The sequence below is a fragment of the Hemibagrus wyckioides genome, linkage group LG08 (genome assembly GCF_019097595.1).
Source record: "Hemibagrus wyckioides isolate EC202008001 linkage group LG08, SWU_Hwy_1.0, whole genome shotgun sequence".
Taxonomy (NCBI): Eukaryota; Metazoa; Chordata; class Actinopteri; order Siluriformes; family Bagridae; genus Hemibagrus; species Hemibagrus wyckioides.
In genome coordinates this window covers 20,339,006-20,352,723 of record NC_080717.1, presented here as the reverse complement: position 1 = coordinate 20,352,723, position 13,718 = coordinate 20,339,006, and the positions used below count along the sequence as shown (strand labels likewise).

Sequence of the window (13,718 nt, the reverse complement as noted above, 5' to 3'; positions counted from 1 at the left end):
ATTAGCACAAAAATGTTCCTCAAAGCTCTACACAGCCGATGTATAATCATTAATGCCTTAGCCAAGGGGAAATACAGTGTAGGCCTACGCATTTTTTGACTAAATGCGGTTTAATAGACTCTGATATGTAGCCTACACACACACTGGCTTTAAGAGAGCCACGTTTCATATTTGGAGAAAGAGATCCTTTTAGATGGGAAATAAAGATTAAAATATCTTAATAGAAATGCTGCTGAAATTCTAGAGCAAGCTGTTACTGAGTCATCGTGTAATCTGAATAATGCTGGGTTTATCATTTATCATTCTTCTTTTCAACTACTGTGTAATTAATTATGTAATTCATTTCTATGATAGATGTACTCATGTTCGATGTATTTGAATTGAAGAAGGCTTTGCCCAAATATGAGTTGTGGTGACGTCACCCAACATGTCTTGGCCCAAATCTGCAGAAAACCAGTAGTGGCGTTTGATGGATTTTGCGTAAATTACAAAATTTGGAAATCCTGGCGGGACTGAATGACTGAAAGCACAAACGATTTATATTGACATTAATAAATGAATAAGCAAAACGCAAATAAACTGGATATGTGCAGTAGCCTACATGGGAATGTTACATACTACACAACATAATCGTGCCATTTGTACATTTTGCACCAGATAAAGGGCATACTTTTGTAGGGAAGTAATCAGTATAGGTAAGAGTGTGACACTGAGTTTTATAGAATTCAAGCTGCAGTACAGCAGCAATAAAGCCTGCATGATAAGTCTACAGATATGAGCCATTACTTTGTATTGCTTTTCAAACTTTAATATTATATATCCTCAAACTCTTACTTACAGCAGCTGTACACACTAACATCCTTCACACTGACAACATCTTGCACACCTTTTTTTCAGTATTCCAGCCTTGGTTGCAAAACTAATGTGGGCATAGTAGATGCCCAAGATGATAAAGGAATAATTCAGTCTAGGTCCTTGATATTGATAAGAGGCTCTACAGCAAAAAGCTGTTGAGCAAATTGCATTAATCTTGCCTCGCCATATATCACCGCTCATCATGATCAGACGCAGGATACGGCCAGCAAGACGAGCCTGTCCCTGAAGAAATGAAACCATAAAATACACGTCTCTGTGTTCCAGGAGCCTTGCTCACACCCACCCTTCTTCCACTGTCTTCTTAAAGGCACTGGCTTCCCAGAAAATCTTTAAGTTGACTGCTGCTGTTTTTCTAGTCAATTCCTGGTATTCCCAAGTGTCATGTTCTTCAAAAACATAGTGCTTTTAATAAGATATTGTGCCACTCAGAACTTTTTCCTCAGCCTAGGTGAAGAAAGAAATGAATGATAACAACATCTCACTAATGAGAGATTAGCCATTGTGCCTCCGAGTAGTGTTCTTCTGAACTTGAAGTGCAATGCTGTCATCCAGCTTTGAATTAAAATTGCTCGAAATACAGGAGATCAAATCTTATACATTTTCCTGCATCTATCTGATCTTTGGCCCATACCTCTTGCATCACCGGATGTGTCGAATTTGTAATCAAGATGCGTCCTGTGTTGCTGGCACCGAAAATCCATCATTCTCAAACTGCTATTGATGTGAATGTCAAGATCACCGAGAAACTGTCTCACAGTCCAGTGCAGAATGCACAACACAGCACTCACTATAATTAGCAGAGAAACTCCAGCCTGCATCGTGTGAGATCACCGTTATGGGACTGGACAGAGCTGTGAATCTTTTCATGGTGCAGTGATCTTGAACTGTGATCAAGCACAAAATAAATAAACTAATTAACATGGGATAAAAGGCATTTTTGAGATATTGTTTACATCTGGATTCATTGCAGTTGCCCAGCTGCAGTACACATTTACATTTATGGCATTTAGCAGACACCCTTATCCAAAGCAACTTATATTTTATACAACTGAGCAGTTGAGGGTTAAGAGCCTTGCTCCAAGAGTCCAGCAGTGGTAGCTTGGGGTTCCTGGGATTTGAACTTCCGACTGTAATACCACTTCCCTAGATCAGAAATTTGATCTGAACTGTCTCAGTAGTCTTAATGTCGGAGCATTGCAGCACAAAATTAAGTCTGTTGTTGAAAGAAAGTGTTTGGAAGAAAATAACCCAATAAAAACCAAACAACCCCCCAAGAAATCTACTTTTCTCATTCACTAGTGCCATTATAAGACTGCAAAATTAAAAAAACAAAACATTCTCGCTCTCATTAGAGGCCTTACTGAGATGTAAACAATACAAAAGTGGGGAATGAGAGTACACCTATCATAATTTGCACTTTATGGCTTACATATGATTCTCAGACGTACTGAATAATTTTGAACTCAAAACTGAAATTAGAAGAAATAATAATATAAAGACTAATTTTAGATAACACCCAACAGCAATGCGTCTTGCTCTCTGCCAACCCTTCAGGAAGCTTCCTTTTTAATCTTTCAGTGGTTTCACAGTAGGTATCCTAATAAAATTCTTAATTCATAATAGGATGGCGGCAAAAATCAGAGAGCAAGAAAAACAAAGGGAGTAAGTTTTTCAGCTGTAAAGATGAGCTAGGTGTTGTGTTATCAACACACAGCTGAGATGTTAATAGGAAGAAAGCTTACCTGCTGTTGTCAAACAGAGGATGCTGGAGCTGTCAAAACAAAACCCCATGACCTACCTTATGATTCAGTGTTTTTTCTTTCCCTCAGAAATCAACAGTAGCCAGGAGCACACAATATTGTATTGAGATGTATCAACAGGAATGGCTTTTTTTTTTGGCTAGCTTTCAGCTAAATCTTAGCTATTTGTGGCTAGCTAAACCATTAACTTTAGTTAAATGCATATTACTGATTTTCAAGTGAAGTTAGAAGGTTGAATAAAACCAATGTTTTCTTGCTTTCTTTATATCACAACCTTCCCATTCATATGCGTTTCACTATTTGGTTGCATGCTGTGGCATGTTCAATGCATTGTATTGGCTTATACAATATGGAATATAATCTAATTGAATCAAGTGTTTGCATTTCATGAGTAATTGTGATAATTATGTTATAATTCTCATGTTTTTCCCCTTTATTGCTTCCTGTTAGCACCATGACATATACTGTTATATATAGTATTTACATAGGTGGCATGATTATTATATGTACATACACCGATCAGACATAACATTATGACCACCTGCCTAATATTGCCTATGTTGCAGTTTTGGAGATGCTCTGATCCAGTCGTCTAGCCATCACAATCTGGCCCTTGTCAAACTCGCTCAAATCCTTACACTTGCCCATTTTTCCTGCTTCTAACACATCAACTTTGAGGACAAAATGTTCACTTGCTGCCTAATATATCCCACCCACTAACAGGTGCCATGATGAGGAGAGAATCAGTGTTATTCACTTCACCTGTCACTGCTCATAATGTTATGGCTGATGAGTGGGTGTTACTTTTTCTTTGATGGCCAAGATGCAATTCTGAGACGTTGACAATTTCTAACAAAAGTAAAAGCTTGAATTAGGGAATAATTATGAACAATATTGTAAGTGTTAATGTTGTGATAGGGCAAATGACATATAGCAAGTGTATGAAATATTCAGATATGTATTATGTACATTATATGCAGAGTGAACTCGATAAAGACTAAAGTATTTGTTAGAAAATGTATCTGACCTACTTCAGTAGTAAAATTTTGTACTCACTGTTTAGTGTAGGTTAACATGATAAAGAGAACTGTTTGTTTGAGGAGCAGATTTACATATTAAGATGTTGTATTTTGGTGTGTTTACTTGATGACTCATCAGGTTCTGTATGGATTTTTGGACTCTCCTTTTTGCAGAACACAGCGTTTTTCTCCTTCTGACTTCCTGTCTTCTACATCTGCTCTTAGTGGCCTTTGGGGGATGCAGCTGGGCTGTGGCCTACATGGAACAATATAGATGAATGGTGAGGAGAAAATAATACATATGGCATCATTCTATGGTAAGTAAATAGGTCAGGTTTGATTTTGTGTTGGTCTGTCAAATAAGGAAGAATACAAAAGCCTATGTTGAGAAATGAGATCAAGACATAGAAGCATTGTGAGACAGCATCCTAAAGAAAACTTCAGGCATCTTTATCTTTTAGCGATGTCCTTTAAATGCTGTTGACATGCAGAGAGAATCTGCAGGGAGAGTGCCGTAACTAATCAGTATAACCGCAAGAGTGCAATATTGCTTTTATACAACGGTTCTATAAACAATATATTCATATTAAGTAAGTGTCATTTTGGACAAAAATTGGCCAAATGTTCTGGTTATTTTTGCTCTGCTAGCAGAAACAGAGCCCAAAGAAGCTATACTCACTTTATCACCCGTCAGCTAGCTGGCTAGCTCACATCAATTTGTACCTTGTGTACATCTGTGTTTCTGATAAAATCGGTTGCTTCTTGCTTTTCATCTTCATCTGATGAGCCTTTATATTTTAAGTCAAAAGTTATATTCCTGAATATCATATCCACTAATGATGTCACTAACACCAATGTAGTAACTGTTTTGAACTAGGAAGTGGAAACTTAGTGGCAAACACAAACAAGCAGAGTGATACACACAGTGAAACATCCCAGTCTGGTTATACTAAACACCGCTTGACCAATCAAACTAACAGTTGCATAAAGAATTTTATAGGGACGCAATTTAATGGGGAAATCACTTTAGTTTATGTAGATGATTGCAATAGGCTGCAATAATCATACAGTACAGCAGATTTACATTTTTACATTGCACTATACATTTTATAGTGTATATTCCCTCGCTTCAGGGTTGAAAAGAGAGTATCTTCTTATCTGATACTGTTTGATAGTACTTAGCAGGAAAAGCTAATGTCAGCTGCATCTGACCTTGCCAATTATCACCCTGACAGGGAGTTGATGACAGAATTCCTATTCACTGCCTCTGAGGAACCTGAAGGTTGGGGCAGTGTCCTTTTATCCTTGCCTGGAAGCTTTATCCATCTTCCTCATGTCATATTAAATAAGTCTAGCCGGGAATCAAATCCCCCTTGTGTAGCAGGAGCAGTATTGATCGTAATTATAATTATGTAAAGGTTTACTACTGGCAGAATTATTCACTAACAATAGCTGCAAACTAACTATAAGAGTCCAAGGTCAAGTACATGAAAGTAGATGTTCTCTTCTACATTTTTTAAGTTCTATATCCAGCAAATTTTTTACCAGCAAATTAATCATATGATGAATTTATTATATAATAAACCCTTTGCCTTGAATTGGACTGCTATATCTATGAAAGTCTTGTAGTACAAACACAATAAAAATGTGTTTAGTTGTGTTTACAAAATACTTGAAAGACTACTACAGTGTAAGTTCCAGAAATAATGGTATCAACAACAATATGCTTATATGTTGTTCTCTTCCTAGTAAAGTTTTTCATGTTCATGATTGTGCTTATGGTAGATTTTTACTGCATTTGCAATTGTATATCATCTATATCCTATTCAATTTGATATTAATTGTACAGTGTAATGTCTGTTTTAAGAATAGACAATGCCACAAAGCAGCTTTACAGAAATCCAGATGTAGATTTACAACAATCAGGCATAACATTATGACCAGGTGATGTGAATAAAACTGACTTTGATTATCTCCTCATCATGGCACCTGTTAGTGGGTGGGATATATTAGGTAGCAAATGAACATTTTGCCCTCAAAGTTGATGTGTTAGAAGCAGGGAAAATGGGCAGGCATAAGGATTTGAGCGAGTTTGACGAAAAGACAAAAAGCGTTGGTTAGATGACTGCATTAGAGCATCTCCAAAACTGCAGCTCTTGTGGGGCATTCCCAGTCTGCGGTGATCAGTATCTATTAAAAGTGGTCCAAGGAAGGAACAGTGGTGAACCGGAGACAGGGTCATGGATGGCCAAGGCTCATTGATGCTCACTGATGCCATCCAATCGAGCATCTGTGGGATGTGCTGAACAAACAAGTCCGATCCATGGAGGCCCCACCTCGCAAATTAGAGGACTTAAAGTATCTGCTGCTAACATATACCACAGATACCACAGCACACCTACAGGGATCCAGTGGAGTCCATGCCTCGATGGGTCAGGGCTGTTTTTGGCACCAAAAGGGGGACCAACACAATATTAGGCAGGTGGTCATAATGTTATGGCTGATCGATGTATATCCTAATGAGCAGCCCAGAGGTAATAGTGGCGACAGGAAACTCCTGAGATGATGTGAGAAGGAAACCTTGAGAGGAACCAGACTCGAAAAATCCATTCTCTTCTTGGTTAAATTAAACAGGGGCATTATAAATCATTATACTACTTCTACAACTGCATATTATTATTGTTTATAAATACAAACAGTATTGAGTGTGTTCGAAGAATGTTCAGTATGAGTATATTGTGTATCAGTGTGCCCGGGATGTCCATGATTATGCCTGAACACTTTGTGTGTCTTTAAATGAGTGTCATCTCAGATCAATTACACAAACAGTCTAGTCTTATGGATTATTCTTCTCCATTCTCCATGGTCTAGTTCAAATTAAAGGTCATTTTTGACAGAGGGAGAGGTGGTTTCGTGCTGGCTTGTGGGATTTATTTTCATATTTCAGTTTCCATATGTATTGACTGACTGCTGACTATACTGAACTAGACTAATGCAATGAAAGATCAATCACGTACTCAAAATAAGCAGTCATTGACCTGCTTCCCTGACTGTATAGTCATGAGGGAGAACATCACAATATGATCAATCTGTAACCTGAGTGATCTTGGGTACTTTCTACTGTTTATCTAGTTCAAATGTCAACACAGACATAGTGAAATAGGGAAAAAATGTATCTCAAAGACAGAGTTTGCTGGAGTTAGGGCAAACCGAGGCGACTTGCCGTTCAGCGCTACATCTGATCTACGTGACTGAATTAAAGAGATTGCAAAATATGGCTCCCTTGAGTGAATATGAAGAGAGGTCGGTTTTAATGTGATTGCTAGTGTCAGCTGTGCCGTCACTCAAGGTTAATTTTAAGGAAGCCATGCATTGTATTGTGTCACAACATATGCATCGTGATTCCTAGCGGGTGTGAATTGGTCTGGAAAGTAACTGTGTAATGTTATAAAACTGACATGGACCTACCGTCCTTCTCATGTGAGAGATTATTCTAAAATACACCCAATTTAGTATATGCCAGGACAAGCTCTCAATGAATTAGAAAAACTGCCATTAGTGTGTGTACGTCTGGCAGGGTTCCAAAGGATATATTTACCTTAATTTGACTGCTTGGCTTTTGCCTGACTTCTTTTTAATTAATAAGAAAATACACTGTCACGTTTAAGGCTCTCGGAGTAAAATGTCCTTCTTAGTCCACTGCTATAGAAGTACCATTGAGGTAACAACTAAAGACTGATTCATATATGGCATAAACCGACACATTTTAACAAGCAACATCTAACAAAAAGTATATTCTGGGTTTGAGTATAGAGTAGAGCCACTTGTAACTTAAATCACCTACCAGAGGCTTCATAGTGGTTTCAAAGATATTTGTAGAGAAAGCTGTAATCTCATACTGTCTATGTGATGTCTTTCTCAGCAGGACCTACATGTCCTCTCTCTAAACATACTGTGCCAGGATAAAAAGCAGACTTTTCACTCTGAGACAGGCCTATTTGTGAATATAGTGTATTCATTCTTTAATTAATTCATTCATCTTCAGTAACTGCCTGGATGGGATGCCATGAGCACACATTCACACCTAAGGGCCAGGTGTAGCCCCGAGTGCAACCCCCAGGTGTAGCACTGAGTAGCCAGTCCAGTTCTGCTGGCGTGTTTCTTGTTGAAGGAATCCAGATGAACATGCAAATCTCTGCACAGACAGTAAATTGCCCCTAGGTATGAATGAGCATAATAATGCATGAATGCATGATGCTTTTCAGTGCCAACCTCGTGCCCAGTGTTCCTATGATTGGCTCCAGATCTGCTGCATCCCAGGCCAGATTGAAGCGGGTGCTGAGATGAACAAATGAAAGAATCGCTAAATAGCTTGCAACAATACTGTATAGGGGCTATCTCTAGAGAAAGTAGCCAGAAATTGGATGAGGTCTGACAGCTGCTGCTCAGAAACAGAGTGTATAAACTGCTGGAGTTGGCTCTCCCATGTGTTCTTCCTCTTGCATACCCAGTCACAGGTGCGCCCATTCAGCGTGCATCATAGCTTGATTGACACTTACTGTAATCCTACCTTACCCTTGGCAGAGATTTAATTTTCCAGTATTTCTAAGCAATTACTAGTACTGTATGTTGTTTTGCTTGAGCAACAAAATAAACAATGCTGATGTTTTCCTTTCTGAGATCCATTGTTAATATTACATCTATTCATTCATTTTCTGTACTGCTTATCTTAAACAGGGTCAACAGGGAACCTGGAGCCTATGCCAGGGGACTTGGGGCAGGGGTCTCCCTGGATGGGATGCCAACCTATACCATGTCACAATCACACACCCCTTCACACACTGCACATACTACAGTCAATCAGCCTACAACACATGCCTTTAGACTGGGGAAGGGAACTGGAGTGCTCAAGAGGAAACCCCTGAAGCACAGCGAAAAATATGCAAACTCCACAATCATAATAATAATAATAATAATAATAATAATAATAATAATAATAATAATATAATTATATAGTGCAATTATTATTATTATTATTATTATTATTATTATTATTATTATTATTATTATTATTGACCAACACAACAGTTTGATGGTACATGTCACTAAGCTAGCCTTTGTTTTTGTCACCTTGTTTTACAAGATTTACACATGTGATGCCCACTGGCACTTTCTATTTAGGTGTGCTTTATATCAAAGAGACACATATTCGGTTACATGATATGGGTCTTCCAAAGTATCACTTTCTGCTCTCCAAACTCACCTTTTTTTTATATAAACTACTTGATATGGCTAACAGCAAACTCAAGTTTAATAAAAAACCCATGGCCAGACAGACACCATCTGAGAAAACATAAAACTATCTCATAAAGTGCAGGCAGGCAAAGCCTATGTGGCTGACATTCAAAATTGCTTGGCTCCCCTGTGGTGTTCTTCATTTGTTGCAATCAATGACAGTGGTTTATTAAAAAATCAGTTTTGTTTTTGCTTTAAATTAGATAATTCTGTCATTTCATCAGTCTGCTGAATATTTCCTGGTGATCATGTTTTACATTACACAAAATAACAAAACGCACCAAAAAAAAAAGAATACAGCTCCTCACTATTGCCAATTTTTACAACTAATCTTATCTGACAAAACCAATGGCAAGAAACTGTAGAAAATTTGTTTGCCTACTTTCTAATAGGATATGATATATTGATGTACATTAAATAAGAAGAATAACAATCAAGTTACTATAAAACTGCAACAATATGAATCATCTATTTAAACCATGTTAAGTAGCAAGGTTTTGGCTTGCATGGCGTTACCAAAATGTCTACTATGCACTTACTAGTCATACTACTACTACTACTACTACTACAGTGATAAGGTCCTTTGATAAATTATAATCTTCCAGTATATTTTGTAAATATATATACAAGCAACACACTGGGTTGATTGTAGTATATTTTTGATGTATTTATTAAAGTAATCCTTTACAGTGCATGAAATGTAAAGACACTATAAAGACTGTACAGGTTTAACAGGGTGAACAGCGTGAGTAAATAAATCAAGGCTTAGGGGAATAGTCATTTCGGCCATAAAATGTAAGCTGCGATAAAACAAAACAATTTTATGAATTGTCAATATATAGGCCACAGTTGTACAGCCTGTGATTAAATGCCTTGTATGTAGGATTGTTAAGTGTTCTGTACAGCTGGTATAATGGTGTGATTTTCCTCGAACCTTTATTTTTCTGTTCTTAGAGCTGATTATAATCAGCTCCAAAGCCCATCTGAGCTATCCACCTTAAATACACAGCTGAAAACGACACAGATGCAAAGTCTCTTCTTATCACCTTTATGTTTGTCCAGGATTATTTTATAATGGAGGTTAATGAAACCTTCATCAACATGTCATTTGACCTGCGTAACAGTGTTTAGGTTGAATAAACACGGAATACTGATAGGGTGACTAGACTCCGTCCTTTGTTTTAGCTAAAAGTCACAGTATTACACCTGACAGTGTATTCGTGAACCTGCTGCAGTCCCGTACGTACACACACACACACACACACACACACACACACACGTGAGCGCGCAGAAAAGCATCGGAACGGCAGCGTCTGTGTTCGGACCAATTGCAGCGGCGCGGGGGCGTGCGCGCAAAGGTGAGCTGCTTTTTGAGTTTACTAAATGACTGCAGCAAGAAATACAGCAGCGTTTGCACGGGCTTACGGGTGATGGGAGACGCGCTGAGCATCGCAATTTCATTTTTTCCCCTCTAATTCTGGGTTGTACTGATTACTGGAATTCTTTTTTTTTTATAAAGAAAGGAAAGAAAAAAAATCTTCATATTCTTCATATCAGTCTTAAATATGAAATCGAAAACGAGTCGCGTCTCCTAAGTGGACCGGACAATGGAAGTAGCTTCTTGCAGCAGTATTGGTTCGCCCTTGGGAAACAAGTACACAGGAAATAAGAGAATCTGCAAAAGCGTGTTGGTCCGCACCGGCCGGGTTCCTGCGAGCGCGCGCAGCTCCGAAGCGACGCAGTGTATCCCGGAGCGCGTGTCACTGGATGCGTGAAGAAACCAGAAACACTCGCGTATGCATTTATTCCATAGAACTTCTTTTGGATTCGCGCCTTTGCCAAGGAGGTCGAGAGAGAGAGTTGAAATCCGGTCGGAGAAACTCGGCGTGCACGTGTGAACCACGGATGAATTCACGGCGCTAGAGTGTTTGGCGCGCCGTTATGGATTGCCCGGAGTGAACGTCTGAAATTGAACTGGATCGCGTCCCGATCCGGAGAGCTTCTCTGGGTGCCAGCCGACATCAGGTGTCAGGATCATGATCACCTCGTTTCTATGGTCTTAAAAACGTCCCCTGCCTTACCGTTGGATCTGGTATCCTAAACGCGAGCAGACACAATAGCAATCGATCATCATCATCGCAACTGAGAGAAATCGTGCAAGGAAGACCTCAAAGCTGCCACAATGTGTAGATTAAGCGCACTCGGAATTTATTTGTGGGAAACCTTATTGTTTTTCAGGTGAGTGGGCTATTTCAACTGTTGAAATGTAAAAAAAAAAACCATTTACTTTATAGTAGTCATTTGGGATGTCGCTTAAATCTGTAAATGCAGCCTACATGGGCGTTCTCGGCAGGAGGAAAGCACTTTAATAGGGCAGGTGATGGTCTCGTGGTAGCGCATGTTAGTACCCAGGGTATCTGACATGCTTTGTTCCTGTGTAAACTTAAAGGCATTTGAAAGTGTGTATAATTGCTCACAGGCTAATGCCTCCCCGTTGAGGCAAGTGGAGGAAGCCAGGAAAGCTGAATGCGGTTCCAGTTAAGCAGGACGAACTGCATAACAGCGACCACTAGCGTCTACTCAGTGCCATAACCATGATCTACTGGCTTTTCACCAAAGCATTCTGAAGGAATCAGTATCATCAAAAGAGACAACCAGGCAAAACAATGAATGTGAATTACATATTTACAATATGAGTGAATTGTTTTAAAGTTGTAATATATAGAAATGATTACTTCTCATTTTCCCCCCACAATGCTTTTTTTCTGATTAGAGGATAATCCACTCTATTGAGGCCCTTGTGCATCTATGGCAGTCTAATATTTTTGTCAAAGATCCATATACAGTTTGAAACACATTTAATTTTGTAATCATAGGCAGTTTATTGTTTTTTTTTTCATCTTTTCGTTGAAAGGATAAGGCTAAATCTTGACTGGTTAGCTCCCATATAAAAAGAGGCAGTGCTGGAGCTGTGGTGTTCAGAACCTATTATTCATTTTAGGACATTACCCATATGTGTCCTATATGTGTCTTTTCTTCCTAATGGGCATTTTTCCGATTCAAACTTTCATTTGCTCCATAATTCTCTTCGGTTTTAACGTCTCACATGAGAATAATGTGTAAATCCGTAAACGAGCAAAAATGCTAGTCGGCTTCACTCACAAGAGAAATATCAGTATTCTGTTTCTCATTCATTTATTATAAACTGCCATAAAACCAAAGCACTTAATTGCACATAAATGTCTCGAATGTTCTGTTTACTGTTGCATAGAGGCTTGTAGCAATTATTTTGTATTCTGCATGGGCCATTAATTTATGTACTAGAATTGTGATATTGCAGCATCAGCTTTCTCTGCTGAACTTTGCGAATTCTCTTAATTGATATCTCTTTCTCAGTCTCAGCCTGACCACAGATCTCATTCAACATGCAGACTTATTGCCACACATTGATTATCATGTCGGTGCCAGTACCACTGATGAATACAAAATGCACACAAACAACATTTTTTCATTTTTTTTTTTAGTAATTGCATCTACTATCTCTGGTGCATGTTTGTTTCCACATGATGTGTGCTTGAGTTATAATAGGAATAGGGCTCTAGTGTCTAGCATGAATAATATTTGAACATGACCCTTAACCTACATGATATTACACCATGCCATTCTTATTTCATTTACAAACCCTCTCCAAATTTTGAAATATACATTAAGAACATTAAGAAAGTGTACAAACATTAGCTGAGCATCATGGCCTAAAAACATTAAGCACCAAAATACAAGATGAAAAAAAAACAAAACAACTCCTGAAGCTATGAATGGAGTTTGGTGAGCTTACTACAGATGAGACTATGTAAAAAAAAAAAAAAGTCTCTTGTGACTTTCTCACCCTGTCCCTTGTTTCCATAAAATGTGCTTTAGTGTTGAATATAAGAACAATAACATGTAAGCACATGCAGGGATTCTTGGAGTCCCATAGACAAGAAAAAGTAGATGCAATATGAATTTCAAAATGAATCTGTTGAACCTTATGCAAACTGCACTTCTTTAATGGGAATTGTAGGGAAAAACCCCAATGTGACCTTGAGCCAGCCTTGAAAATACTATTGCACAGGGAGGTTAGTAGTAGAAAGCAATCTCATTTCTGAGAGCAGAAAGCAATTTTAAAAATTGCACTGTTGTGTCTAAACGGCATTGTGTATAATAAGAATGGGATTTATTATGTGTGGCTCGATCACATGAAACCCTGTGTGGTAATTATCCAAGCACAGCTGGTCGCGGTGGCCCAATAATCTGTTTCTGTTTCTGTATTTTTATTTTTTTCACCTCTTTGTTACTGCTGCATGAAGAATGGGCAGTTTATAAATCGAAATCTTTTGACCAGAAGAAAATACGCTGCCTGGCTCAGGGGAGTTCTATCTTATTCCTGTTAATATTGGTTTTGGGCAAGTTCACATGCATTACAATACGTTATTGATTACCACTGCTCAAGACTGATTGCACTTCAAATGAATTATCAACGAACTATCACTCTCAATCACCCAAAAAAAGGTGAATCAGCAATGCAGTGCACTCCAATCAGCAATAACTCATTTTAATTTTAGGAATTTACTACTTTTGTAGTATTGTGTGAATGTAGTGGGAATTTAAGTACTTTATTTTACTCTAGAGGTTGTTAAGATCTCTGCTTGTCTCAAGACTGGCTAAATGGCTTGAGCAAGGAACGTCTAAAGGAAATGCAGCATTGAATCTGAACATGGCTTGAATATTT

General features: G+C 38.4%; 1 protein-coding gene across 2 annotated transcripts in view; it reads left to right on the top strand.

Annotated features, from left to right (window-relative positions):
* The first annotated feature begins 10,348 nt into the window (after positions 1–10,348).
* Positions 10,349–13,718, top strand: part of glra1 (glycine receptor, alpha 1) — a 47,887-nt gene continuing 44,517 nt past the window's right edge. For both annotated transcript variants that reach the window (XM_058396155.1, XM_058396154.1), the window contains exon 1: positions 10,349–11,188. In XM_058396155.1, the coding sequence (XP_058252138.1) occupies positions 11,133–11,188 (56 nt within the window). In that variant the 5' untranslated portion in view covers positions 10,349–11,132. The remainder of the gene's footprint in view (positions 11,189–13,718) is intronic.